Source organism: Dromiciops gliroides, chromosome 4 (assembly GCF_019393635.1).
Source record: "Dromiciops gliroides isolate mDroGli1 chromosome 4, mDroGli1.pri, whole genome shotgun sequence".
Taxonomy (NCBI): domain Eukaryota; kingdom Metazoa; phylum Chordata; class Mammalia; order Microbiotheria; family Microbiotheriidae; genus Dromiciops; species Dromiciops gliroides.
The window spans coordinates 41,725,113-41,751,353 of NC_057864.1; the positions used below are offsets into that span (position 1 = coordinate 41,725,113).

A 26,241-nucleotide genomic window follows, 5' to 3' on the forward strand; every position below is an offset into this window, starting at 1 on the left:
GAACAGCTCTTTTTGTGCAGGCAGAGAACTGAGGGTGCCCATCAGTACGTTAAAAACTGGCCAATTGGGGCAGCCAGGTGGTGCAGTGGATAAAGCATTGGCCATGGCTTCAGGAGGACCTGAATTCAAATCCAGCCTCAGACGCTTGGCACTTACTAGCTGTGTGACCCTGGGCAAGTCACTTAACCCTCTTTGCCATGCAAAAAGAACTGGCCAATTTATCATATTGGACATTCTTGTGCTGTAAGAAATGGTGAAAGGAATGGTTTCAGAGCATCCTGGAGAAACTTGTGTAAACTGATGCAGAGTGAAGGGAGCAGAACTAGGAGAACAACAAACAAGTATACAATGAGAATATCGTCACAAAGACAAAAGGCTGTGCCTGGCTTCAATTCAGGAATCTGGCAACAGAGCACTCCCCTGCTCCTAATAAAGAGGAGACCGATTCAGCTGGTTTGTTGTTCCCTTTGCTTTGCTTGGTTTCTGCATGACACTGGGAGTTTTCTCCCCCTTCCATTTGGGGTGGGGAAGAGATAGAAAGAAAATAAAATTTTACGTGAGAAAAAGATTTTTTTAATGACCAGCCAAAGTTATGGGGCAAGTTATGGCCAAGCCTAACTGGACTAAGACAGAAATCTCCTGGTTCCCAGTCTGTTGCCATAGAACGCACACCGCTTCACCCACAAGAATTCTGGGTTGTGTTGCCTGCCCAAATGCATCTGTGCTGCCACCTCGGCAGGAACCGAAGGATACTACACTACCAAACTCCTTAAAGTTTTTGGTTGGGTTTGATCTGTATTCCAATGAACCGCCCTATTTAGAAATTTCAGATCAGTCTGTGCATTTGAAATACTGCGGCCTGCCATGTGCCCAGTTGAACAAAGTTTTAAGTAGTGATTCTAAGGGGGGGGGCTCAATATTGAGGAAGTTAATATCAGGAAGGCTCCTCAGTGTACTCTGAGTTGAGGGGTTTTTTGGTCACATTAGGTCACTATGTACACAGTATGAAAAGCATGAACTTTGTTCCCTTTACATTTACTCTTTCCCGCCCTTTAAATTATGCTTCCACCCCAAAGGAATAAAATCTGAACTCACTTACAGGATTTTTATCTTGTAGTTTGGGTAGAATAGTGTGCAGCACTGCCTGGTTTGGGGGATCCAGGGAGAGCAGTTCTTTGTAACTTGGCCACCTACTACATATATGACCTTGGTAAGGCACTTGATCTTGTTGGGCCTCAGTTTCTCAATAAAATCAGTGGGTTAGGCAACTGTTAATTGGACTATTAAAGGTAACCAAAGACTATCTTTACAGTCTCTTCCAGCGCTAAATAATATGATCCTAGGGAGTAGGTAATTATAGAACCTTTTGAGAATGTGGGTGAAATGACCCACATTTGAAGAAGTGAACAAGTCTTAAAATTTTATCCTGAGTGTCACCCTTAACTCTCCTAATTCTCCTATCTTTCTGCCTTTTCTTTTGTTCATACCAAAGGGCCTTCCTTCTTCCTATGAATTCTTTGAAATTCAGTTCAGTTTTCACTCATATCAGTTCAACCTCATTTTATTCAAGACCTATTTAAATGATGCTATTAGGTACAAAATTACGATTAAGATCTGTCTTTAAGAGTCTCTCGTGGCACAAATAAGATTCAGTTCATGTCAACAAAGGCTAATTGTGATAGTCTCCAAAGTAAGAACTGAGTTTGTTTTCTTTTTTGAAAATTGAAATCTCTAAAAATACTGGTGATCTCAAATTTTAGGTAATAATCAAAAAAATTTTTTAAACTGTGCAGTTTTTTTTACCCTGGTTGTATTTGAAAAATATCTAGCATGGAAATGCTAGATAAATGTGAAATACTGCTGTTATTATTACAATACAATTTCACAACCAACTAGCCATCTAGCCATCAAAATGTATACCTAAGCTTGGTCCCAAGCTAAATTTCCCCCCAAAGAGCAGCATTAATTACTTAACCTTCTTTTCTCTTCTTTGCCACTAGCTAAAATTTGGACAACTATTGACAGAAATGGTTGCTATATTGTCATGAGGATAAATGGCCAGTTCGTATTCCAATGGTAGTTTTCTAGGAGTGTCTCCAAGGTTTTCTAGGGTGCTTGAAATTACAGTAAATTGCAGCTTACTTCACTTTGGTTGCCAGGATGCTCTATTTTAAGGTAGATGCAGAAGTGAATAGCTGTAAATTCCAAACTAATGGTTCTTTAAGGTTAACATTTGAGAAAGTGGGTTTATATGCTCCGTGAAGTGGTTATTTTTTCTGAAAGCACCTTCCAAATGTTCTTTTTCTTTAAGAATGGAAGTGTTCAGTGTGGCTTAGGGCATTTGTTTCATAGGGCTCCTCAGATTGGAATGATACAAATCAAATTATCTTGGACAATTTGTGGATAGATGTTCTTATAGCTGTAAAAACAAAACTATAGAAATCATGACATTTGTATCATAATCCAGAGCTGTTTTCGTTTTATTCCTTCTAGGCAAATAGAAGCATACAGGTTCATAGGCATGCATATGGATTAGTAATGCCATTAACACTTGTTTAATCTCTTTCTAGGAATAATTAGTAAATCTAGTCTTTTAAAAAAAAATTTATTTAAAAAGCCAAAAGGCACCTTGGAAATTAAGTAAGATTCCATGATTTAACACTGGCACTGTATATTACCTCCTTTCCCTATCCACCCCCACCCCCCATATCCTTTTTTGTTGTTGTCATTTTTCAGTCATGTTTGATTCTCCCTGACCCCATTTGGGGTTTTCTTGGCAAAGGTACTGGAGTGATTTGCTGTTTTCTTCTTCAACTCATTTTACAGATGAGAAAAATGAGGCAAACAGGATTAAATGACTTGCCTAAGGTCACACAGCTAGTAACCATCTGAGCCAAAATTTGAACTCAGTCTTACTGAGCTCAGGCCCAGCACTCTTTGTATGCATTATAGCGCCACCAGGCTGCCAGACTGACTTATTTGCTGTTCCCTGTTGCTCCATGTCTTTGCTGCAATGCTGGGAATATGCTCTATCCTCGTCCCCCCCGTTAGAATCCCCTGCTTCTTTCAAAGCTCTGCTCAGGTTCCCCCTCCAGAACAAGGTCTTGACTGGCTTCAGCTGCTAATGCCTCCTCCCCCAAAGTAAATCCAAGGTATTTGGTATTTACATATGTGTCCACATCGCACAGTGCATGGCGTACTCATCACTTAGTAAATGTTTATTGATGTGTCTGTGTGTTTCAGATTAGGTTAAAAGTCATGTGTTTTAGAGCCCCCTGAATCATTTAAAGTTTTGTTCAAGGGAATAAGTAAATCATAACATATGGAAAGCTTGGATAGGCTAATAACATAGAAAGGTTTTTGATTCTGTACTTTAATATGGTTCTGTACAAAGTGATGGCAGATTTTTCTTTGAGGACAGAGCAGAGATGAACAATCAGTAAAGAAGCCTCGCCCAGAGCACTGTGCTCAGTTCTTTAGAGCACACAAAATTTAGCTAAGTCATAGCCCCTCTACTTCATGGATCTTACCTAGCTGGCATATATGTATTAGGCAAGTGGGTAGAGAGGTTTCCTTTTTGAAGTTGCAGTTATAGTCCAAAGTGCTCTGTCTCTGTCTCTGTTCCATATCATTTTTAGAGCCTCTCCTCCTTCACGGTGAGGTTATTATCCCCTCCTCCAATGACCTTACTCTTGTTTGTGTGTGTTTCCTCATGTCTGTACACGTTCTCTTCCCATCCCTTCCCCAACCCCATGCCCCCACACTCCCACTTATACCCTCTCTGTAGAATGAAGACTTCTTGAGAGTAGGGCTTGTCCCATTCTTTGGGTTCTGTGGTGCCTGGCCTGTCCTAAGTGCTTAGGAAAGACTCTTGCTGAATGTCTTCACTGTCTCTTTTCAGATATCTGCGCAGGGATCTGAATTATCATCAGAAGCATGCAGAGACTTGGGCTTCTCCAGCAATTTGCTCTGTAGCTCTTGTGATCTTCTTGGACAGTTTAGCCTAACTCAGCTGGATCCTGATTGCAGAGGATGCTGCCAGGAAGAAGCACAGTTTGAAACCCGAAAGGTAATTTTACAGGTTGAAGTGCAGACAAGTTGAGAAGGTTGATAATCTGTTTAATCATTGGGGGGGGGAGCTGAGATTTTACTTAATTCATAATTGTTCATCTCTCATGGAAACAACCAATTTATTGGTGACTCAAGAAAGGAAATTCAGCAAACATTTATAACAATGCTGTGCTAGCTATGGGGGCAGCTAGATGGCGCAGTGGATAGAGCACCAGCCCTGGAGTCAGGAGTACCTGAGTTCAAATCTGGCCTCAGACACTTAACACTTACTAGCTGTGTGACCCTGGGCAAGTCACTTAACCCCAATTGCCTTACTAAAAAAAAAAAAAACAATGCTGTGCTAGCAATACAGAGGCAAAAACAAAAGTACCCCTGCCAGCCAGAACCTAGTTGTGCATCTTGTTAAGGCGTTCGACCTGTATCTTCATAGATGAAAACAAGATCATTTGAGGAGGGAGAGAGCAATGCAGTATCGACCGAAGATGTGGCTTATAAGATGATCCTGAAGAAAACTAAGCTCTAAGACACAAAGTTGAGGAAAGACTGTGCCCCAGTAATGGGAGGAATGGGATAGCCTGGGCAAAAACATGAGAGGAATGGAATTCCACATTGGCAGAACAGTTAGTAGGCCAGTTTGGCTAGAACAGAGGTTGTATGAAAAGGAATGATGTCGAAATCTGAAAATCTAGTTTGGAGCCAGATTGTGTGTCACTTGAAATGCTAGGCCAAGAAATTAGTCTTTTAGTAGCCTAGAGGAACCAGTTAACATATATTAGCAACCGATCTGTGAAGGAACTAGAAATAGATGGGAAACTGAGGGGACAGGTGATAACTAACTTCAAGTTTTTGAAGGGCTGTCAAGTGGAAGACCAGACTAGTTCTTTTCTTGGGCCCCAAAGGAGAGAATTGAAAATAAAAGGCGGGGGTTGGAAAAAAGGCAGAAAAGATGTGATGACAATCTGAGGTGGCCACAGGTGGAATAGGCTCCTCTTAATGGAGGTCTTCCAAGACCAGATAACTGCTGGTTAGGAGTGAGGTAGAAGGAATTCTTTTTCAGGTGACAGGTTGGACTCAGAGACCAACAAGGTCCCTTCCAGCTCTGAAACTGTGCCATTCAGGGCGTAGATTGTTTTGCCAACTGTTCTGGGAAATGGACAGGAGCACTGAAGTATTAGGAATAAGGAATCATATAAGCAAGAAGTGATGGAGAATTGAGCTAGGATAACGTCTCAGTGGGAAGAGGGACACGTGGAAGAAGGAATGGGTTTGTGGGTGTTTGTGCAGTGGGTTGGGAGAAGGGGAAGACAGATTTTTTTCCTAATTAATATATATATATATATATATATATATATAAATACCTTTTTTTAAAAGAGGGTTATCATGTTGGGTTCCTGCCAAGGTGGCTTCCTGAATGATAGGCTGACAGCCCAGCTCTCATGTACGTACACAAGCAAAATCCTGATGTTCGTTCCAGTCTGAATAATGACTAAAAAAAAAAAAAATCCAATGAGAAATAGTTAAGTGATTACTTCCAACCTGGTACTACACAAAAAGTCAGAAATCCATAGGCAGCAGGAATGGTGACCCCGCCCCCAGCAGAGCTAGGCCAAAGGCAACAAGAGTAGAAAACTCCTGTAAAGAACCCATGAGGTCAGAAAGCCTCAGGGTAAGGACCTTGGGTATTCCTCAGGAATCCCCCAGGAAGGGCAGTATCCAGTGTGATGAATAGCCCCAGGCAGAAAGGGTCCTGAAGGTACAGCACTGAACCACAAAGATCCAGGGGAGCCTGACCCTAGGAGCTGGAAATCAATGCAAGAACCCTAAGGGTAAGACAAAGCAGTGTGGGCCTCCCCACACAAAAGAGCAGTGTAGGGCAGAGCCTGGCCCTGTCACAGAAACTAAAGCTGGAGTGGAAAGAAGAGAATCAAAGAAAACACTGACCATTGTCAAAAATCAGGGCAAAGCTAGAGATCCCCAGAAAGATCAGAGACTTGGGAGGGGGAGGGGGAGGGAGGGAATGGGTTTCTCAGAGGGAAGACATGAACCTAGAAGAATGAAGCAAGCAAGACATTTTTTTAATGAAATAAAAACTGGGGGTAGGTGGTGGTAGAAGTGGGGAGTGGATCAATAGAATAGGTTGCTTAAAAAAGAAATGGATGTTTTCTAAAAAGTGAATTCACGAAAGCTAGAATAAACCCAATAAATCAATGACTCCATGAGACAGCAAGAAATATTAGAACAAAGCCAAAAGATTAAAAAGATAAAAGAAATATAAGATACATCAAAAGCAGCTGACCTAGAAAACAGATCAGAGAGAGATAACTTACCATCATTGGACTTGTTGAAAACTGTTTTGTTTTGTTTTTGAGAAGGGCCTGGACACTATATGTAAAGAAGGCATGAATGAAAACTGACTAAATCTTTTAGAACCATAGGACAAAGTAAAAGTAAGAGTCTACCAACAGTCTCCCCAAAGGAACCCAAAAAAGGAAAAGTCCCAGGAATGTCAAGGCCCCCATCCAGGACTCCCGCGTCCAAGCAAAAGGACCATCCAACAATTTAAGGACCAAGGGACTTCAGTCAGGATCACACAGACCCTGGCATCTTCTGCCGTAAACTAGAGTAGCTCCTCTTGGGATACAGTGGGAAAAGTAATAGGTTTACAATCAAGAAGAACTCACCTGCCAACACGGGATTTAATACTATGGGGTGGCATTTCTGACAAGAAAACTAGGGCTGAGGTGGAGCTTTGAAAAGCTGACTCTAGTCCAAAGAAACGCTGACAGGAAATGCATTTTAGTGAGTGGAAGGGGGTGTGCGATGATGTCAAAAAACAAAGGTCCTTTCAGAACCTAATCTCTGAAGGATATTGAGGGAGATTCTAGAAGAAAACCAAAGGTCTTGGGGGTGAATAAGTTCTGTTCTGACAAGAGGGAAAAGAGAAGGGAGAGTAAAGGAAGCCAAGCATTGCTTGTCATTGAGGTGGGTGAGAGGAAGAGGATATACAGACTGAGAGGAAGGAGTGGTCAGCAGGGGGGCTCTTTGCTCTTCCTCAAACAAGACAGTCCATCTCTCAGCTCCGGGTGTTTTCTCTGACTGCCTCGCCCCCGCCCCATCCCTGCACCCCCCACCCCCTCCCCCACCCCAGGCTTAGAATGTTCTTCCACCTCATTTCTGCCTCCTGGGTTCCTTCAAGACCCAACTAAATTCCACTCAATACAGGAAACTTTTCTGGATTCCCCCTTAATGCTAGTACCTTCCCTCTAGGGGCAGCTAGGCGGCACAGTAGATAGCACACTGGCCCTGATGTTGGGAGGACCTGAGTTCAAGTCTCACCCCAGACCTTTACTAGCTGTGTGACCCTGGACAAGTCATTTTACCCAATTTGCTTTAAACAACCAGGCCATTTCCAGTCACCCTGATGTATATCTTGCCACTGGATGGCTCTGGAGGAGAGAGAGGCTGGTGACCTTGCACAGCCCTCCCTCACTTAAATGCATTTCAGTGCAAGTCATGACATCATCCCCGATGTCATGGTCCTCTTCAGGAATGAAGGACAAACAACAACAGTACCTTCTCTCTCATTTATACTGCATTTGGCTTGTTGGTGCAGAATTGTTTAGGTGTCGTCTCCTCCAATAGACAGGGAGCTCCTTGAGAACAGGGACTATAGTTTGCCATTCTTTGTGTCCCGGTGCTTAGCACAGGCCCTATCACGTAGGGCATGTTTAATAAATGTTTATTGTGTGACTCTTAACTCTTATAGCCATAACTTCCTTTCTTCAACATCTTCCTCACCCTTCAAGAACTTAAGCCTAATAGAACACAGGATAGTGGTGCAGATAGCACACTTGTAATTGTTCAAAGGCAAAATAAGTGCTTTGAGAAATAGCTTCAGTTGGGAAGCTGAGTAAATTCTGGTTGATTTGACAATCTAAGTACATAATGAGTCTGTTCTGGCTAAATCTGTCCATAGCCTAAGAAATTAATTTATATAATAAAACACTCACCTTGGGGCATACATTTCAGTTTAATGATTGAATATTTTCCTGATAGCGCCTGTAAATTAAACTGTTTATACCTCATATTCCCTGTTATCTTTTTTAAACATTGCATAATCACAGTGAACACTAATTTTTTAAATCAACAACTGACTAAATTTAATCCATGCTAGATCTCCTGGTTTTTTTTTGGGGGGGGTTCCACTCTTAATCCTTTCCATCTAGGTCCTAAAAATCGCTTTATGCCCTCTTTATAACACTGCCTCACAAATTTAGGTAATTAATGTTTTTGTATTTCATGGTAATAAACCTGCTGATACTATAAAACTTTAAACTCAATAGCCTAGAAGTACCACTAGAATCTATAAAAAAAACTTGTAGCTCAAGACAGCTCCTTATTTAAGACAGAAAGGACATTAAGATAAGCACAGAAATATTACTTCAAGCCATGTAGCTTAATGCTGTACATCCTTGAAATGTGAACACAAAATAGAATTTGGTATTTTACTGCAAATTGATTCACCTGTCATTAAACTTAGTCCTATAACCCAATTGGATTCTTCATCAGCAACCTTCAATACCAAATATTTGGTCCTGGCTTAGTAAAGTTCCATTATTAAGATGTATCTCACAACAAAAAGTAAAAATATCATTTGATACAGACCTACTTACCTATTTATTGGCATACAAGAAACCATACCATTTGCAGTTTTAAAGATTAGATATTTATAATAATTCAATGTTACCAAGCAATTTTGTCTCTTACAGCATATTTTGTAGTTATATTATCAGTTAAGCAAGTCACTTTCTGGGATGCTGATTCATATAAATCCTTTTATCCTCCAAAAATGCTTTCTTAGAGAAAATGTAGTATTTAAAAGCCAAACATAAAATTTTATTTTGGAAAAACTATTACAAAAAAGTAAAATGTCATTGAAATTCTGCAATTATTTCACTATGCTTCCTTCCTGTTTTGACTATTTTCACTATTGTCTTATCAGTCAACAAACATTTAGTAAAAACGGTGTACAAATCCTTGTGCTAAGTACTGAAGAAACTTCTATAAAAAGTAGTAACTTGAGGTAGTTCACCATTTCGAATCAGAGTGGGTTCCTTTGAGTGATGTTTTTGAGTGAAATCATGTTTCTGTTTACTTCTACAGTATTTTCAGTTATGCAAATAGCTTCTGAAACTTTCTGAACTTTGTACTTTGCAATGACCGACCTGTCTTTGTGAAGCTGGGTTTTCAGTGGTTGCTGTGAAAAAGAAATGAGGGGGACAGTGATCAGTCTGATTCCAAGATTTGAACAGTTGTGCAGTGTCCAAAGGCACATACATCCTATTAGTAAGTAATTGTGGTTATTTGAGAATGAAATAAAAGTACTATTTTTTTTTTCTTTAAGTTTACATGTATGATTTTTTTTTTTTAGGAAGGCTACTAAGTTATTAGGACATAAATACTTAGCAAATTTCCTGGACCTAAATAGTTAATAAACACAGCTGTTGGGTATTTCTTTTCGCCCATAGGTGCTGTGAAAAAATTCCTTAGATGCTTAAGAATGTGAATTATGAAAGTCTGGGAAAACTTGGTAGTCTTTGAATGATAAAATGTTGACATTGAATCAACATTGCAGAATATCAATTGCAAAACTGGCATTACCCAAAAAAGGCAGAAATCAGGTATACCGATCAGCTGGGCTATTGAAGAGCCTCAGATGACATAATGCAATATAAAAGCACCTCATACTTAAGGCACTATGTAAATGCCAATTTTTATTATGTCATTAGCCTGCAGTCACCAGACCTCTGTTCTTTTGGTGATGATGTCATTCCCTGAACCTTCCCACAGAGCTCAAGCAATGTTTATAGAGCAATACAGGGGAGTGCTTACAAATGTTTTAATAAATGTCAGGTTGGGTTTTTTTTAAATGTATGCACATACCTTTAGATTTAATCTGCATTACTATCACTTAAGCCTAGATAACAGAACAATCAATCAAACCTTGATTTGAGGTGTAAATGCTTACACTGAACATTTAACAATCTACTCTCAAGCAAGCCAGAGTTGGCTCCAGCACACTCACCCTTGAACCTTAGAAACATTCGCCCCTCGGGACATAGATTTCTTTTGTTGGACAACTCTTACTGGTAAAGCAAATTGAGCTATACTCTATTTCTGTCTTAATTCCTACCCAGTGACCCATTGGATCATGGGATTTAAAACTATGAGGACCTTTAGAGACCGTCCAGTGAAGAAACTGGGGCCTAAGTAGGTCAAGTGACTTGCCTACTATTAGCACTTAATCAGGTTGATAAACACGGTATCACCGAATAACAAGTAGCAAACCAGAACTTGTGTTCTGGCTCTTTACACTGTGTGGGCATGATCTACCCCACCTTTCTGCCTTCTGGAATCAAACAAAACATGTCCTCCCATAAGTTGAGTGTGGAGGGTCTCCCTGATGTGCTGGCAGCTTTCCTAACTCACCAACTCATCTTCGTTTTCTCTCAGTCTATCTCTGTCATCCTTTATCATTCTTTGTCATTGGCTGCAGCCTCAAGCACACTACGCCCCTTGCCTTGGGGGTCGGGGGGGGGGGGGGGACCTTAATTGCATTTCTAAAGAGATTTTGGTCATTTGTGGCTCACTAGCACACAACAATGCTACTTTAATGTTTCTATTGAAAATATGGGCTTCTGTTTCAAGGAGACAATTGGCACCTTTAAAAGACCTCTGTAATTCCCTAAAAGCAGTTCAACTCAGTTCCTCCTCCTGGTGGATTCTGGGTACCACTCATTATCCATCTTCAGTGCGTATCAAATGGTTTGTCCATTTCACTCAGGCTTCTAATCTGAACAAAACGTAATCCTTAGTCCACCTAGGGTTTCCCATGTAAGTAGCTATGCCAAACTCTTTAGAATAATTATTGATTTCATTTCAGACCTGGACTAGTTTTAAAATACTGCACTTGATGGCATTTTGAAGTTTCATCCATCCCCAAGAATTTTATTTCCTATATTTGTCCTACTTGTCCAGCCATATATGATGCTTGAGGATGGGGTCTGTATCATATCTCTTAGGGACCCTTGGAAACAATTTGTTTGCCATTTTAGAACATTTTATTGAAACTTTTCCTTAGTGCTGGCAATGGAATATATGTCATTGTTTTTCATACCACACATTATCATAAGTTCCTTTGGGTATTTTAGCAACTAAGCCCTTTTGGAAAGGGCATAAGATTAATCTTTCTCATGCTGAAGCCTATAGTCTATTAACCTCCATCATCTTTCTGTTACCACTTGGGTAGTTAGCAAATGCAATTCTTCTGAGAGCTTGGTTTTTCATGATTAAGAGCCCTGAAACACATCAGCAAATGGTAACATAGGAAACATTTCTTGTACACGGCAAAAGGGGGGGGGGTGTCTATGATTTGTATTTTTGTGTTTTATGAGATAATTTTGGCATAGGAAAGATCAAAAAAAGATTTTGATTTGATGACCCTTTTACCCTCATCCGTAATAAATTGAGGAAACATTTCATAAAACAAATTATTCAATCAAAACTTCCAGTTCAATTGGGTTGAAGCTACAATTGCCCACAGAGATGTGCTTCAGTTTTGAAAGGTGTTTGGTGCTTACTGAAGGGTTCTGTAATGGGACACATAAAAGGGTATGACTGAGCTTTAAGCAACATGTGACAAGTAGGGGATGGTCCTTTGTTACTTCCTACCTCCTTCACACTCTTTCCTGCTTCTTCTTACCCCATGTAAGTTCTCCCTATTTCCTAGTGCCTTGTGCCTAATTTATAACTGAATTTTTTCCTGGAACTTTTTATTACAGTGTTTTGATTTCATATCTGAAACCTTTCAAAGTTTGTCAGATTTTGTCACAGGTGACTGTCCACCAATTTCCCACAGTCCGTGCTTTTTAATGCTTGTTTTTTTCAGGACTGTGAGCCTTGTATACCTCAGGGTTCAACTATAATTTAGTCAAATAGGTCACACCAAACAATATTTTAAGTAATTGATTCAATTCTCATAAAACTGGGTCAATATATTTGGTTACAGTTGACTTACTTTGGAAACTTAATTTCCAAATAATTCAGAAAGTAACTTATATATAACATTACTCAAAACAGCTGCACGTTCAGAGCTCCGTCTTATCAGAAGCAAAGGGGTTCTGGTGTAAAACATAGAAATGGAGGTGAGACTAAGTATGTGTGAAATTGTGTCAATGAAGACATTTCACAGTTGCTTAAAATAGCTCCTCTCAGTGTTTGCATACTATGTGATCTCTTCAGTGAAAACAAAAACATAAACATTCTTAAGGATGCCACTAATTATCATGTTCAATTAACTCTTAGTACCAGGACAGAAGCTAAACTATTTTATTATTATTTGTTCAATCAGTCTAATGTTTGTCCTCATTTCTGATTCATATTGGGATCACGAAGCCGAGAAAGTCTCAACAGTGGGAAATGATGTTCAGTAAAACCAATATTCTACTACTGGCTAAGCTCTTTATGTATCATTTTATGGGAGCAATAGCAGTCTTTAAATTTATCTTATGGAGCCCTGAATGCTGTTTAAATTTACCTTTAAATTTATAGCTTTTAGCATTTAGATATAATGTCAAGTTGTCAGCTAAGAAAAAACTATCCCGTGTGCAGTTTTATTGCTCTCAGCAAACCAAGCTCAGCCACTTTCTTTCTTAGAAGGTAGAACAGGAACTTAGGGTACCATTCCCGTAAATTGTCATCTTTCACAAATAAGCAGTCGCTAGGATGAGCTCTTTGTGAAGAAGATAGTTGTCTGAACCAAAATCATTTCCAATTTGGAAGAAAGTACAAGTGTCCGTTGATTCTACTGTATTTTATGTCAGTTGCATGTTTAATTCTTAGTGTAGTCCTAAAGAGCTTTCCTGTGTATATGGTTTTTAAAAAAACTTTAACTGTAAATTTGTATAAGTAGCTACTTTTGAAGGTGATAAGACAATTTAATTTCTTGATAAATTTATAGTTTCGTGAATACTTGAAGTTTGAAATTATTTTTATGTTCACTATTTTTATAATGATTTATGGAAGAAATATGACATTTATCAACACTTTTTAACAGGTTTACCCTATCACTTACCCACACATACCACAAAGTCAACCCTTTGTAACAAAGAAAAGGTCAAGCTAAAGCAACTGGTACAGTTCCGCATCCGGAGGGATCTACAACATTGTGTAGGCTCCCTCCCTCTGTGAGCTGGATGGGACCTTGGAGGTCATCTCATGACCCCTTCATTGTATAGATGAGTAAGGTTACTTATTTGTTCTCCAGGACCGAAACTGGTCATTAGAGGTATTTAAAGGTCAGTTTCCTTGTCCTGTTCTTTGCGTTGGTGTCATTTTGAAATTCTCTTTAAACCAGCTCATTCTTCACAGGAGCTAGAAGGAACTTTCTATATTTTCTAGTCCCAACCTGTCGCTTTCTAGAGGAATTTGCCCACAACCAGTCAGTTAGGAGCTTTTTGTTAAGCACTTACTACACATAGGTATGAAGTTAGAGCTGGGACCCAAACCCAGGTCTCTGAGTGCAGAAATCCTTCTGCTGCCCCTTTGCCATCGTTAAGTGGTTCCACTTTCCTACTCACAGAAGTCAGACCGGTCCACAGAAGTCCTAAACACGTGTCCAGCACTTAAAGTATTACGGAGCTTGCGGCTTTTTAAACTTTATCACAAAATCAAACTCCTTCCTTTAAAAAATAGAAAATAAAGACAAGAGCAATGGTTTTCCTTTGTTTCAACCATTTGGGAAATTGCTTTTTTTAAATTTTTTTTTAAAAATAATATCTTGATGACATTAGTTTGGGATTAAGTCATGAGGAGGGAAGACAAAATTCGGTCAAGCAACAAGAGTGAAAAGCTTTGCAGGTGATGCCAGAGCCCATTCATGGAAGGACAGAGAATTAGTATTCCTCAGTAAGTTGGCAGGAGAAGGAATAGTGAGGGCAGAGAGGATCTACCTAATAGAGAGGTAGCTAAACCCTCCTTCCTTCACCCCCAGGCATCAGATACCAACTGAAATCTTCAACCCTGTATGGCACTGTTCTCAGCCCTGAGGAGATGCAAGGCGGAAGGCCCCCGTCCTGAGCACCTCTCCTGCTTCAAGATTCTGAGTTAGGTATCGATACAGTGAGACTAGAGGTAGCGAAGTGTTGGACTTGGAGTCAGGAAGCCCCAAATTCTAATCCTGACCAAGCACTTCCTGAAGGGATTTAATCTTGTGCAGCACCAGTTCCCCATCTATACTATGGCGGTAACAGCGCCTACTTCACAGGGTACATTATGAGAATTAAATGAGACAACTCCGTGGCTGAAATAATTTAAAATTTTAAAAGTTCATCAAATTGTCCAGCAGAGGGGAGGACTGAAAAGGTGATACCCTCACCCCACCCCCATTAAAGGAAAAATGAAACTAGCTATTTGACCAGCAAGGAGGTGGTTTCCAGATAAGACATGTAGGTTGCTTGCTATATTTTTTTATATTTATATTTATACACACATAATGGGGGAAAAAAACACCTTACATTCTTTGCATAAGTCTTTGGATCTGATTGGGTTTCTGGTCAGCACAACCTAGGTCCTGAGTTAGGCATTAAGCAATAAGTTTGGTTTCTCAGCCACTCGGGGCCAGGTTCAAAGAGTGCCATAAAGTTTTCCCACAGTGTTTTGCAGCCAAGTGCTCCTGACTTCTAGTTCAGATATTCTCTTATCATCTACACCAGGGCTGCTTCAACTCTTTCCACCTGTGGCCCCGCCCCCCCTTCCCCGAAATTTTTATGCAACCCTGGGTATATAGGTCCATAAAAACAGGTCTACAAATCAAACATTTACTGCCAAATTTTTTGAGACCATTACATGACCCCATATGTTTAAGAAGCTTTGATCTACACCATGCTACCAACTCTAAAAACTTAGCTGATTGGTGCCCAGATTTGGCCATGGTTTTATTGTCTAGCCAGCTTAAAGTTAAAGCTAGCTTTCAAGTGAAGTCTTTCCCTCCTCCTCTGATTGCATTAATGATAGACCTGTCTACTCCGGACATAATCGGAAGCATTAAGTTGCCTTCCAAGCCCTCCCAATTGACTCTGCGCGGTAGGAATCAGTACCATGTTCTCTCAGATTCCTTTACCTACTAGCCAAGCACAAATAAAGAAAAGAGGCAGCAGTGCAATAGATCCCACCAGATCTCACCGTGTAGCACGGGCTGTTTTCTTTTTAAAAGGGACCAAACCCCCTTTTCACTGAAAACATTTAGACTGAAATGTAACAAGGTTTTCAGAGGTGTAAAATAATTTCTTCATAAGATTTTGCCTTTTTTTAAAAAAGAAGGTAAACAAAATGGAGTGTGTGTGTGTGTGTGTGTGTGTATGTAAAATTTAGCTGAAGAAACTCAAAGGCCAACAGTGTACAACGCTTTACACTCATGGGGAGGAGGTACAAAGATGAATATGAGCTAGTTTTTGTGTACAAGTATGTTGTAGTCTGCTGGACAGATACAAGATGTGCACATACAAAAAATACAGAGCAATTTGAAGCAGAGAGTACTGACAATTTGAGAGACCAAGGAGAGCTCTGGCAACTTGTGAGCTGAACCTCAAGTACAGAGAGGCCAGTGGCAGAGTGGAGAGAGCATGCCCTGCCTGCCTCCCCCACTTGGCTAGGTTTTTTAAATCCCATCCTCTCAGAGTGGCTTCCGTAGCCTGCCCTGCTTGTGGGGTGCTGGCCCTAGAAGAGTGTTTAGAGTCACTCTTTCTGACCCTGTGACAGCCTTCCAGTGACTCCATGCTAAACCTGATAGAACTGTTTGTTCTTCTCTGTTCTGAATTCTCTGTCCTTCCCCACGCCTTCCCATTGCCACGAGTAGTTGAGTTAACTCTGTGTTGTTTTATGAAAAACAAGAATTAAGAGTGAGCATAATGAGGAGGGTGGCCGTGTAGCGTAGCAGTTAGAGACCCAGCCTCTGTCACACAAGTTAGCCCAGGCAAGCCCTGGACCCCTCCTCGCCCCAGTCAGAACTCTCAGGGACAGAAGAGCTGTCATTTGGCAATGGTAAAGGAAGTGCCCTCGCTTGGAGCTCTCTTCTTGGGTGAAATGACAGGTTTAATTTTTTTTTATCTAAGAAAATTGGTCTTAAAATTGTTGCTGGCTTCAAATTTTCCCGTTGAAAGCTGATTTAGTTAAAAGTTAGGTCTGTATTAAGTGTTTACTATGCTAAGCTTTGGGGACACAATGAAGGCCACACATACCCCAAGGGAAAAAAAAATCCTGTCCTCCAGGAGTGGACTTGGGGGGGGGGGGGTCTTGCAGAAAGTTCACCTGAGTCTAGTGAGGCCAAAGAGCATTTCAGGCCTGGGGGCTGCCAGCAGGAGAACACAGAGACCTGAGGATGAAGGGAAATGTTCAAAGGACTGCCCTGTAGCACCTGTGGAAGGAAGGAAGGGTAAGGAAAAAAAGGAAGGTGCAAAGCAGCCAGATTGCGGAGAGCCTTGAACGCCGAGCATGGGATCTTGTATTTGATCCTGGCAGGGGTGGGGAGCCCCTGGAGCTCAGGGAGCGGGGTGGTGACACGGTCGGGGAGGGGAGGGCTGGGGAGAAGCCGGAAGCCAGGAGGCCAACCAGAGGCCGCTGTGCCACTAGAAAGAAAGGGACAGAAACCAAGTGTTGTGAAACTAATTGAAGATGACAAGAGTGGACAATACTTTGGGTATCTGGGGGGAGGAGGGGGGAGGTGTCAGGAAGCTTGCGAGCCTGGCACATGGAAGAGTGGCGAGCCCTGCTCTGGGAAAGCCAAGTTCAGAAGTGGGAAGAGTTTGTGGGGAAAGACAAGAAGACGATAAGCTCTTGGACACAGGTTTCAGATGCCTTTGGGACGTGCGTTTGAGGTGTCCTAGAGATAGTTGTAGGTGTGTGACTGAAGTTTAGCAGGAGCCTGGGAGTCATCCAAGGTCACCAAACAAGATAGTATGGAGATTGAAGAGAGGCCCAGGGCACAGCCATGGGGGCACTTGGCATTTAGTGGGCATGGTGTGAATGAAGAACTAGCAACGGAGATCTCAAGGAGTTTAGCCTGGAAGGAGGGGTGGATCTTGGGTGGTAGCTGAGAGGAATGGCTGGATCAAGAGAGGATTTTGTTTGGTTTGCTTGTTTTGTTGCAGTGGTTTGAAGTACCAAGCCCTTTTCTGCACTGGAACAGCTTTAAAGAATCTATCCCCAGGTCCCTGGGTGTTCCAACCTCTTCCCTCCTTACCTTCTCCTGTAGTTCCCAGATTCCAAGGAGGCCAGAATAGGCTTGAAATTTTAGAAGTTTAGATCCTTATATGAAAGTACCCCAATGGCCTTTGGGCACTGGACCCTTAAAGAAGAAGGCCCTTTACCCTTTCCTGGAAGTGCAAGTTTTCCAGGTTCCTCTAAATCAGAGGTCATGTAAATGGCTACAAACCAGATTGTTGTCAAAAGGATAATATGAAAGCAACCTTTATGCAGATAGCTGAGCTCACACTATGCCAGGTTACTGTGCACAGTGGTGGTTGTTTTTTCCCTTACTGCCAAGAGGAAGGCACACATTTAAATAGAAATGTCACAAGGACAGGATAGTAACAAAGGTCATTCTTGTCTTTGACTAATGAGATTTGTTTTTTCATTTTAAGATTAGATTTCTCTCCCAAATAAAATTCTATTAGAAGTAAATGTTTGAAGTAAAAATATTGGATTTAACTTCCCATTGATCATTTCCCAAGTATTATTGAGTGCTTGTGCTGTCCTAGATGCTGAGAGGTTATGAAAGGTCTTGCTTCATCAGAAACAAAGAAGGAAACATTCCAGGACAGCTTATAATTGAGTTTTGAATACTGTGGAACAGTCTGGACAGGAGTTCACAAAACAAAGTTAGAGAATAGTCACAAAATTCCACTGAGGTGAGTTGAAAGATGGGTTCAATTTGGATGGGCACAGAAATCAAGGTAACCCTAGACTAGAAGAGCATCCTAACAGGACAGAGGTGAGCGCACCTTTTGTGCAAGAGTGACGGGAATGGAGTCATCCGTCTGGTGGGGTAGGAAGAGGGATGATCGGCCAGCCGAGGTAAGGCCAAACTGTAAGGGTATTGGATCCCAGAACGAACAGTTTAAAATTAATCGAATGAGCAGGAAAGTGTCTACAAAGTAGTGTCCTCCAGAATGATGGTTCGACCTTTCTCAGCCCTCTGTGTGATAGTGGCCATATTTATGAGGACCTGTTGACTTGTGGGGGGGGGGCAATTGGGGTTAAGTGACTTACCCACAGTCACACAGCTAGTAAGTATCAAATGTCTGGGGCCGAATTTGAACTCAGGTCCTCCTGAATCCAAGGCCAGTGCTTTATCCACTGCGCCACCTAGCTGCCCCCAACCTGTTGACTTTTAAAGCGCAGAGTACACATAGGAACATGGATTGTATTTCCATAAGGTGTGTGTTTATTTATTGCACGGGTTCAGGCATATTTGGTTGACGCTTGACAAATTTCAGGACATTCACCCAACCCTAGTTGCACAGTATCTCTCTATCACTTTTCCCCAAAGGGCCTTGAAAATGGTTTGTCCATCACATCCCTAAGTACTTGCAGCATCCAGTCTTGTATTTTGTCTAGACCAGGGGACTTGAGCTCATTGAGCATTGAAGATCAGTGCAGCTGGCTGTGGAGGCAGATGTCTGGGGTTCACACCCACCTCTGTACTTGGTGGTTTGTAATCCTGGGCAAGTTAAGCCACCTCTCTGGGCCTCATTTACCTCACTTTTAGCAATTAGAGGAAATGTTTACACTGCTTTGAAAGTGGACCTCGGTTTATATCTCAGTTCTGCTGCATGTACCTGGGTGGCTCTAGAGAAATCATTTCACCTCTGTGCATTAGATCCGTCAAGTCAACAGGCATTTTTTTTTTTAAGTGAGGCAATTGGGGTTAAGTGACTTGCCCAGGGTCACACAGCTAGTAAGTGTTGAGTGTCTGAGGCTGGATTTGAACTCAGGTCCTCCTGACTCCAGGGCCGGGGCGCTATCCACTGCGCCACCCAGCTGCCCCGTCAACAGGCATTTTATGAGGTGCTTCCTATGTGCCAGATACTGTGCCAAGTGCATGGTTAGCACAGGTCACATTCAAAGAAAACAAGATAGCCACACAAGCAGAACAGGATAACTGAAAGATGCCAGTTTTTCAGTTATCCTAACCGACTGTTAAAAACTTTCATATTTTACCACAATAGTGATCTTGAAGATAGGCTGTATAAAGACAACTTAAGGATTATAAAGAAGAACATGACAAGTTAAAAAACCTGAGCACTATAATGCAAGAGACAATACAAGAAAATTGTCCCAAAGTTCTGAACACAGAAAACAAAAGGCCAATCAAAAGACTCCATGGGTCTCCTATCCTGCAAACTCCAATAGTGGTTAAATTGAACACTTCCAATGATTGATAGGTAGGTGCTGGGGAATAGAAGAATAAAACACTATCCCTGCCCTCGTGGAGTTTATAATCCTGTAGGGGTCTACTATCCTTTTCTCCAGCTACCTCTACCAACTGACCCCCACCCACATATCTACAAAAGTCAGCCAGCCAACCAAGATCTTAGATGAGCTGTATTAATGGTAAGGGAGTTTTCACTCTTGTGCAGAGTACTAGATTGGAAGTCATAGGACCCAGGTTCAAATCCCAACTCTGCCGATCGATACATTTGGTCTTCTACCTGGGGGTAGATTCTTTCAGGCTATTCCAGTGCAGAAAAGGGCTTATGTTTAAAAGGAAGGGGTTGAACTAGATAACCTCTAAGGCCCTTTTCAGATCTATCATCTTAAGTAAACCTTGCACCAGACCCTGAGTTTAAATGGCAAAATAACAACTCGATGCCATAGGTAACATCTTCAAAGAACAATTCAGAGATTAATCTTTACTGCAGCAGGCAGAAAGGCAAGTATCCAGGCATGCTCATTGAAAGTAGCGGTGGCCACAAGTCTTCCAAAAATCTTATCACCTGACATCTGTTCTCCCTCACCACCACCACACATATACATACACATCAGTCTTTCTGTGTTTTCACTTCCTACCCTGAGATGGTTTTAATGGAGATCAAGCAAAAGTTCAATTTACAATGAACACATTAGAGGATATAACACAATAGTGTTAACTACAGATTCAGTCATTTTCTTTTGTGTCTGCTACAAACTGAGTCATTTATATCTCTTCCATGCTTTTCTTTCCACTAAGTAGTTCTATAAAATAGAAGTTTTCTTGTTCACAAACAAGCATAGAGAATTTTACTATTGTGTTCCCCTTTAATGAGATGGCAACAGCATAGAAATGAACAAATACAGTATTGTTTGCTTTCTAAATGATTCAGAGAACCTGTGTATTACACAAAGTCTCCTTTGTCCAATACTAGAAATGAACTTGATTGAATTGTGCCTAGCTCTCTGGTAGGGAAATGGCAGAGACCCGCTGTTTGTTCCAGTCTGAATATGAACCTTTTGGTTGTTAGACAAGTTTTAATTACGGCCAGAATTACAATTTAGAAATGGACACAGAAAGAATTTTGTTCTTTCCTATATCTGAAGCCTTCAGGTGGGCCGTGTGTGTGTGTGTGTGTGTGTGTGTGTGTGTGTGTGTGTGTGTGTGTGTGTGTACACCAAACTTAAAGGAAATTGTAGAATCTTTTTTTTTTTTTTAAGTGAGGCAGTTGGGGTTAAGTGACTTGCCCAGGGTCACACAGCTATTAAATGTTAAGTGTCTGAGGCCAGATTTGAACTCAGGTACTCCTGACTTCAGGGCCGGTGCTCTATCCACTGAGCCACCTAGCTGCCCCTGTATAATCTTTTTAAATCAAGATTCCAACAATGATCTGTTAGCAAAGGCATTATTCAGAATAGGTGAGTATATTATTCAAGAATTCTGAACAGATGTGAGACATATATTGATTTTACAATTGAGAGATTGTAAGAATGCCATACTAAAATTTTAAAATATTTAACTCAAATTTTAGCAATATGTCAATTGGCCTTACTAGAATATGAACCAGAGGTTCCTTTAAGAATAGCTAACAGACTGTTTCTTTGGGCCAAGTGACCAACAATGGGGAGGAAATAAAAGCTAGCATTTTAAATTGCTTTAAGGTTTGCAAAACTCTTTACAAATATTATCTCATTTTATCCATATAACAATGCTAGGAAGTAGGTGCTCATACCATGCCCGTTTTATGCCTGAAGCCCTGAGTCACAGAGGTAGTCTGAGATGGGATCGGAGTTTTGGTCTTCCTGACTCTGAAATCTAAATCTATCCACAGCATCACCTTTCTACCGAGAAGCATAACAAGCTAACAGCAGTGTTAACCAAGAGCAGAGATGCTAGTATCTAACGTGTAGGACAGCTAGATGGAGCAGTGGATAATCATGCTGTACTTGAAATCAAAGGTCCTCATCTTCCTGAGTTCAAATCTGGCCTCAGACACTTACCAGCTGTGTGATCCTGGGCAAGTCAATTTATCCTGTTTGCCCCAGTTTCCTCATCTGTAAAATGACCTGGAGAAGGAAATGGCAAAACCACTCCAATATCTGTGCCAAGAAAACCCCAAATGGGGTCACCAAGAGTCAGACACAGCTGAAATGACTCAGCAACAACAAAGTGCTCACTCAGCATTACTCCCTCCTCCACCACCGCCCCACACCCTGGCAATGTGCACCATCAAACTTGTACACTGTGATCCCATCAGCAATTTCCAGACTGCTGCTACAGTCTTTACTGGCATACCTCAGCCCACTCTGCTGAGGATGGGGAGAGAGAGGGAAGCTATAGCCCCATCCAAAGAACTGAAGAGCTGAGCACCCTGAGGCAGGGCACCAGCCACATCTGAAGGAAAAGGGACGGGCATCCAGCTGAGGCCAATGAAAAGTGAATTCCCCAAAGTGGGAGGAGGTTGAGATGACTGAGGTCCAACACCTAAGCTGTCCACCATTACAGGGGAATATAATAGTAAAAAAAAAATTTTAATGGATAATAGTAAAGAGAACAACGGAAGATCATAGATTGGGGCGGGGGAGGGGGGGATAACTCATTTAAAAACAAGAGCACAGGCACATTAATCAGTGGGAAAGATGAAAACAAATGGGAAGGTGGCTACCAAGATGTACGTGGGACTGTGAAGGCTCTCAAGTAAATGTTACAAGACAAAGGAAATTGAATGGCTACACGGTGATCAGAATCCTCTGGATTCCTAAGAAAGCATGAAACCATAGCAGGATGTTCCCAAATAGTTTGAGAGAAAATTCATAATCTTTCTTTTTTTTAAGCTTAAAAAGGAACAAATGGCAGATTTTTTGTCCTGCACATAAAAATAATTAGCCAAATGGAAAAACATTTGGTTGAAAATGCAGATATATTGAAGGGAAGGACAATCTTCATTTCACAGAAAAAGAAGCAAAAAGCAATAATGTTGAGAACACGGCATATCCATGCAGGCAAAAGACACTGATCTCAAACACAGGTTACATAGAGACAACTTTAGGATCATAGGCCTCCCAAAAGAATCTAAGTCAAAAAAATCTGAGTACCATAAGGCGAGAACTTCTGAATACAGAAAAAGCAACCATCAAAAGAATCCACAGATCAATGGGGGGGGGGGAGGGATCTATGCTGCAAGCTCCAAGACTAAGAGTGGTTAAAAGTAACAATTCTTATGACAAAACACTCTCTAAGTGCCCAGAAGAAAGACCTTTAAATATAAAGGGGGAAACAAATTTAGAAAGCAAGACTATTAAGAACCATTTAAGCATTCATTCCTAAAGGGGAAAAAAAGGCAGATTAAACATAATGAATGTAACAAAGTACGGATACCAAGCAAAACATAAGTACCTAAACTCATAAAAAACTATTAAAAGGGAACAAAACTAGGCAAAGGAAGACACTTAATAATTGGGGAGGGGGTGTGTTGTTTAGGAATAACAACAGGTACCATTAAGAAATTTTCTAGGGGGCAGCTAGATGGCGCAGTGGTTAAAGCGCTGGCCCTGGATTCAGGAGTACCTGAGTTCAAATCCAGCCTCAGACACTTAACACTTACTAGCTGTGTGACCCTGGGCAAGTCACTTAACCCCCATTGCCCCGCAAAAAAAAAAAAAAAAAAAAGAAATTTTCTAAAAGAACACTAGGGAATAAAGATAGAAGCAAATCGTAAAGTTATGGTGGAGGAACAGACTTGAAATACCACAGACTAAAGCTCACAACTCCCTTCTCCTTAAATCAGTGCATTTTGTTGGACTAAAGGGGAGATAAGGAATAGAGGGAAATGTGTGATTTATCCTAATCAAGTCAGTATTAAACAACAAAGGGAGAGTAACTCCTGTAGTCTCAACAAGAAGAGGGTCTACAGATGGGTAAGATGGCAAAGGAAGAGAATAAAAGTAGGAGGATACCCCAATGGGGAGAAAGATAAATGTAGTGGTAGATAGGGACCCTACAATGCAAATAATCTACAGAGATTTAGTGCTTAGAGAGACCTGATACCCCTAAGGGAGTATTGTGCTTCCATGAACTAAAGTTTTGCCCAGAAGAAGAATTGCAGCTCCCAGGAGCAATCAGCATCTGAGAGGGTGGGAGAATGTGGACCCAAAGAGATTACATGGCAAATGGTGGCAGGGGGGTGATCATGGGGAGTGCAGGAGGTAAAGTTGGATCACATGATCAGGGACCCCAGGAAATTTCCACCCAATGGAGATTTAATAATGAAATCTTCAATAACAAATCATACAATGATTAATATGAAAAACAATGATCACGATGAAACTACATACCAGAATTCCTGGGATGCAGATAAAATGGACTCTAGGGGAACATAATATCTAAAAACATACATTAGCAAACTAGAAGAGGATTGATGAATTGAATATGCATTTTTAAATATAGCCAGCAAACCATGGACAAATAGGTCTATTGGAAACTAAAAGGAAATGATAAAATTAAAAATAATTCTTTGAGAAGACTAAAAGAAGGCAGAAAAAATCAGCAAAATGGCAAATAAGCAAGATGAAATCATAAAACCAAAAGAAATAAGAATTATCAGAACTTGCTAAGTATATTTCTACATTAATAAAAATGAGAATACAACAAAATTACCTTCAAAAAATATAAAATACCCAATCTAACAGCACCAGTCTGGAAAGAGTACTTAATACCATTACTTTGTGAGTAATTCTCAAAAATTGAAGTAAAAAGCATTCTATTAAACTATTTATATGAAACAAACATAGTCTTAATAATTAAACAAGGCAAGAATAAAGCATAAAGCTATATAAATCAAGATCAGTTCAAAAACTTTAAATAAAATCTTGTCAGTTGCTATTGTGTATAGCAATTCATCCAATAAGTCATTCCTTCTGGCCAAGTTGGATTATACAGGGTTGCAAAGATCAGTTCAACATTAGGGAAATAGTCAACATTATTATACTAAAACGCCTTTGACAAAGTACAAACTCATGTATGCTTTTTAAAAAATAACCAACAAACTGTTGACATAAAGGAAATTTTTTTTAAATATAAAATATCCTCAACCAAAAGTGAAGTATGCAATGGAGATACATTAGAAATGTTCCCAGTAAATACAGGAGTAAAGTAAAAGTGCCTGCTGTTATTTGATATAGTTAAAGAAATGCTAGCATTAGCATTAAGATAGAATGGAATTGGGGCAGCTAGGTGGCACAGTGGATAGAGCACTGGCACTGGAGTCAGGGGGACCTGAGTTCAAATCTGGACTCAGACACTTAACACTAGCTGTGTGACCCTAAGCAAGTCACTTAACCCCAATTGCCTCACCAAAAAAAAGAAAACTCTCAATCTTAATGCACTAAGAAAAAACAATAAAATCAAAGCAAGATAGAATGGAATTAAAGGCATAAAGATAAGTAAAGAGGGGGTTAAAATGCCCCAATTTTGTTTATTACACAACGGTTTACTTAGAAAATCCTAGGGAACCAGAAAAGATACAAAATGAGATCATTAATATTTTCATCAAAGTTGCAGAACACAAAATAAGCCTATAGAAATCAATGACATTTCTGTATATAATAAAGTCCAAGAGAAAATAATAGAAAGGGAAACCCCATTTAAAATACAAAATGCATAAAATATTTGGAAGATGATCTGTAGAATTTCAGTTACAAAATGTTTTTTAAAGAAATAAAGAACAACTTAAATAGCTAAAAGAACATTCAATATTCCTGGGTGGACCATGTCAATATAATAAAAATGCCAATAGAACCAAAGTCAGTGTGCAGTTTTGATACTATACCAATCAGACTATCAAAAAGATATTTCACAGAAACCAATAAAGGGGAAGGATACAGTTGAATATTTATGTTTAAAAAAAAAGAGGGCAGCTAGGTAGTGAAATGGATAGAGCACCAGCCCTGGAGTCAGGAGGACCTGAGTTCAAATCCAGCCTCAGACACTTGACAACTTACTAGTTGTGTGACCCTGGGCAAGTCACTTAACCCCAGTAGCCTCAGCAAAACAAACAGAAAAAAAGATGTCAAGAAAAATGTGTTTAGGGGAAAAAAAGAGTATCTGCTAAAAATAAGCCATTCACCAATAGATTCATTTTCAAAGGAGATGAATAGACAATTCTCAGAATTGCAAACTGTAAACTATAAAACATTGCTCCAAATCACTAATAGAAAACTAATCAAAACAACTTTAAGGTTTTACCTCATGCCTGAGAAATTGACAAAGATGACAAAAAAACATACATTAGGATCCTTTAACTTACTTTCTGGGGATGTACTTGTGAGTTCACCAGCCCTTCTATGCATGGCAAAGCAGTGTGCTTAGCTTATAAAGTGCTAGGCTTGGGCAGCTAGATGGCACAGTGGTTAAAGCACCGGCCCTGGATTCAGGAGTACCTGAGTTCAAATCCGGCCTCAAACACTTGACATTTACTAGCTGTGTGACCGTGGGCAAGTCACTTAACCCCCATAGCCTAAAAAAAAAAAAAAATTATGTAAAGTGCTAGGCTTAGATTGCACATCTGACTCTTAGTTATTATGTGGCCATGGTCATGTCACAACTTCTCTGAGCCCCAGTTTCCTCATCTGTCAAAAGGAGACATT

The 26,241-nt window shown here is 40.5% G+C and overlaps 1 protein-coding gene across 1 annotated transcript in view; it reads left to right on the forward strand.

Moving 5' to 3' along the window:
- The window catches only part of SELENOF (selenoprotein F), a 47,679-nt gene that overhangs the window by 3,599 nt on the left and 17,839 nt on the right, over positions 1 to 26,241 (forward strand). Inside the window, exon 2 of the mRNA XM_043962572.1 lies at positions 3,902 to 4,069. Coding sequence (XP_043818507.1) covers positions 3,902 to 4,069 — 168 coding nt within the window. The remainder of the gene's footprint in view (positions 1 to 3,901; positions 4,070 to 26,241) is intronic.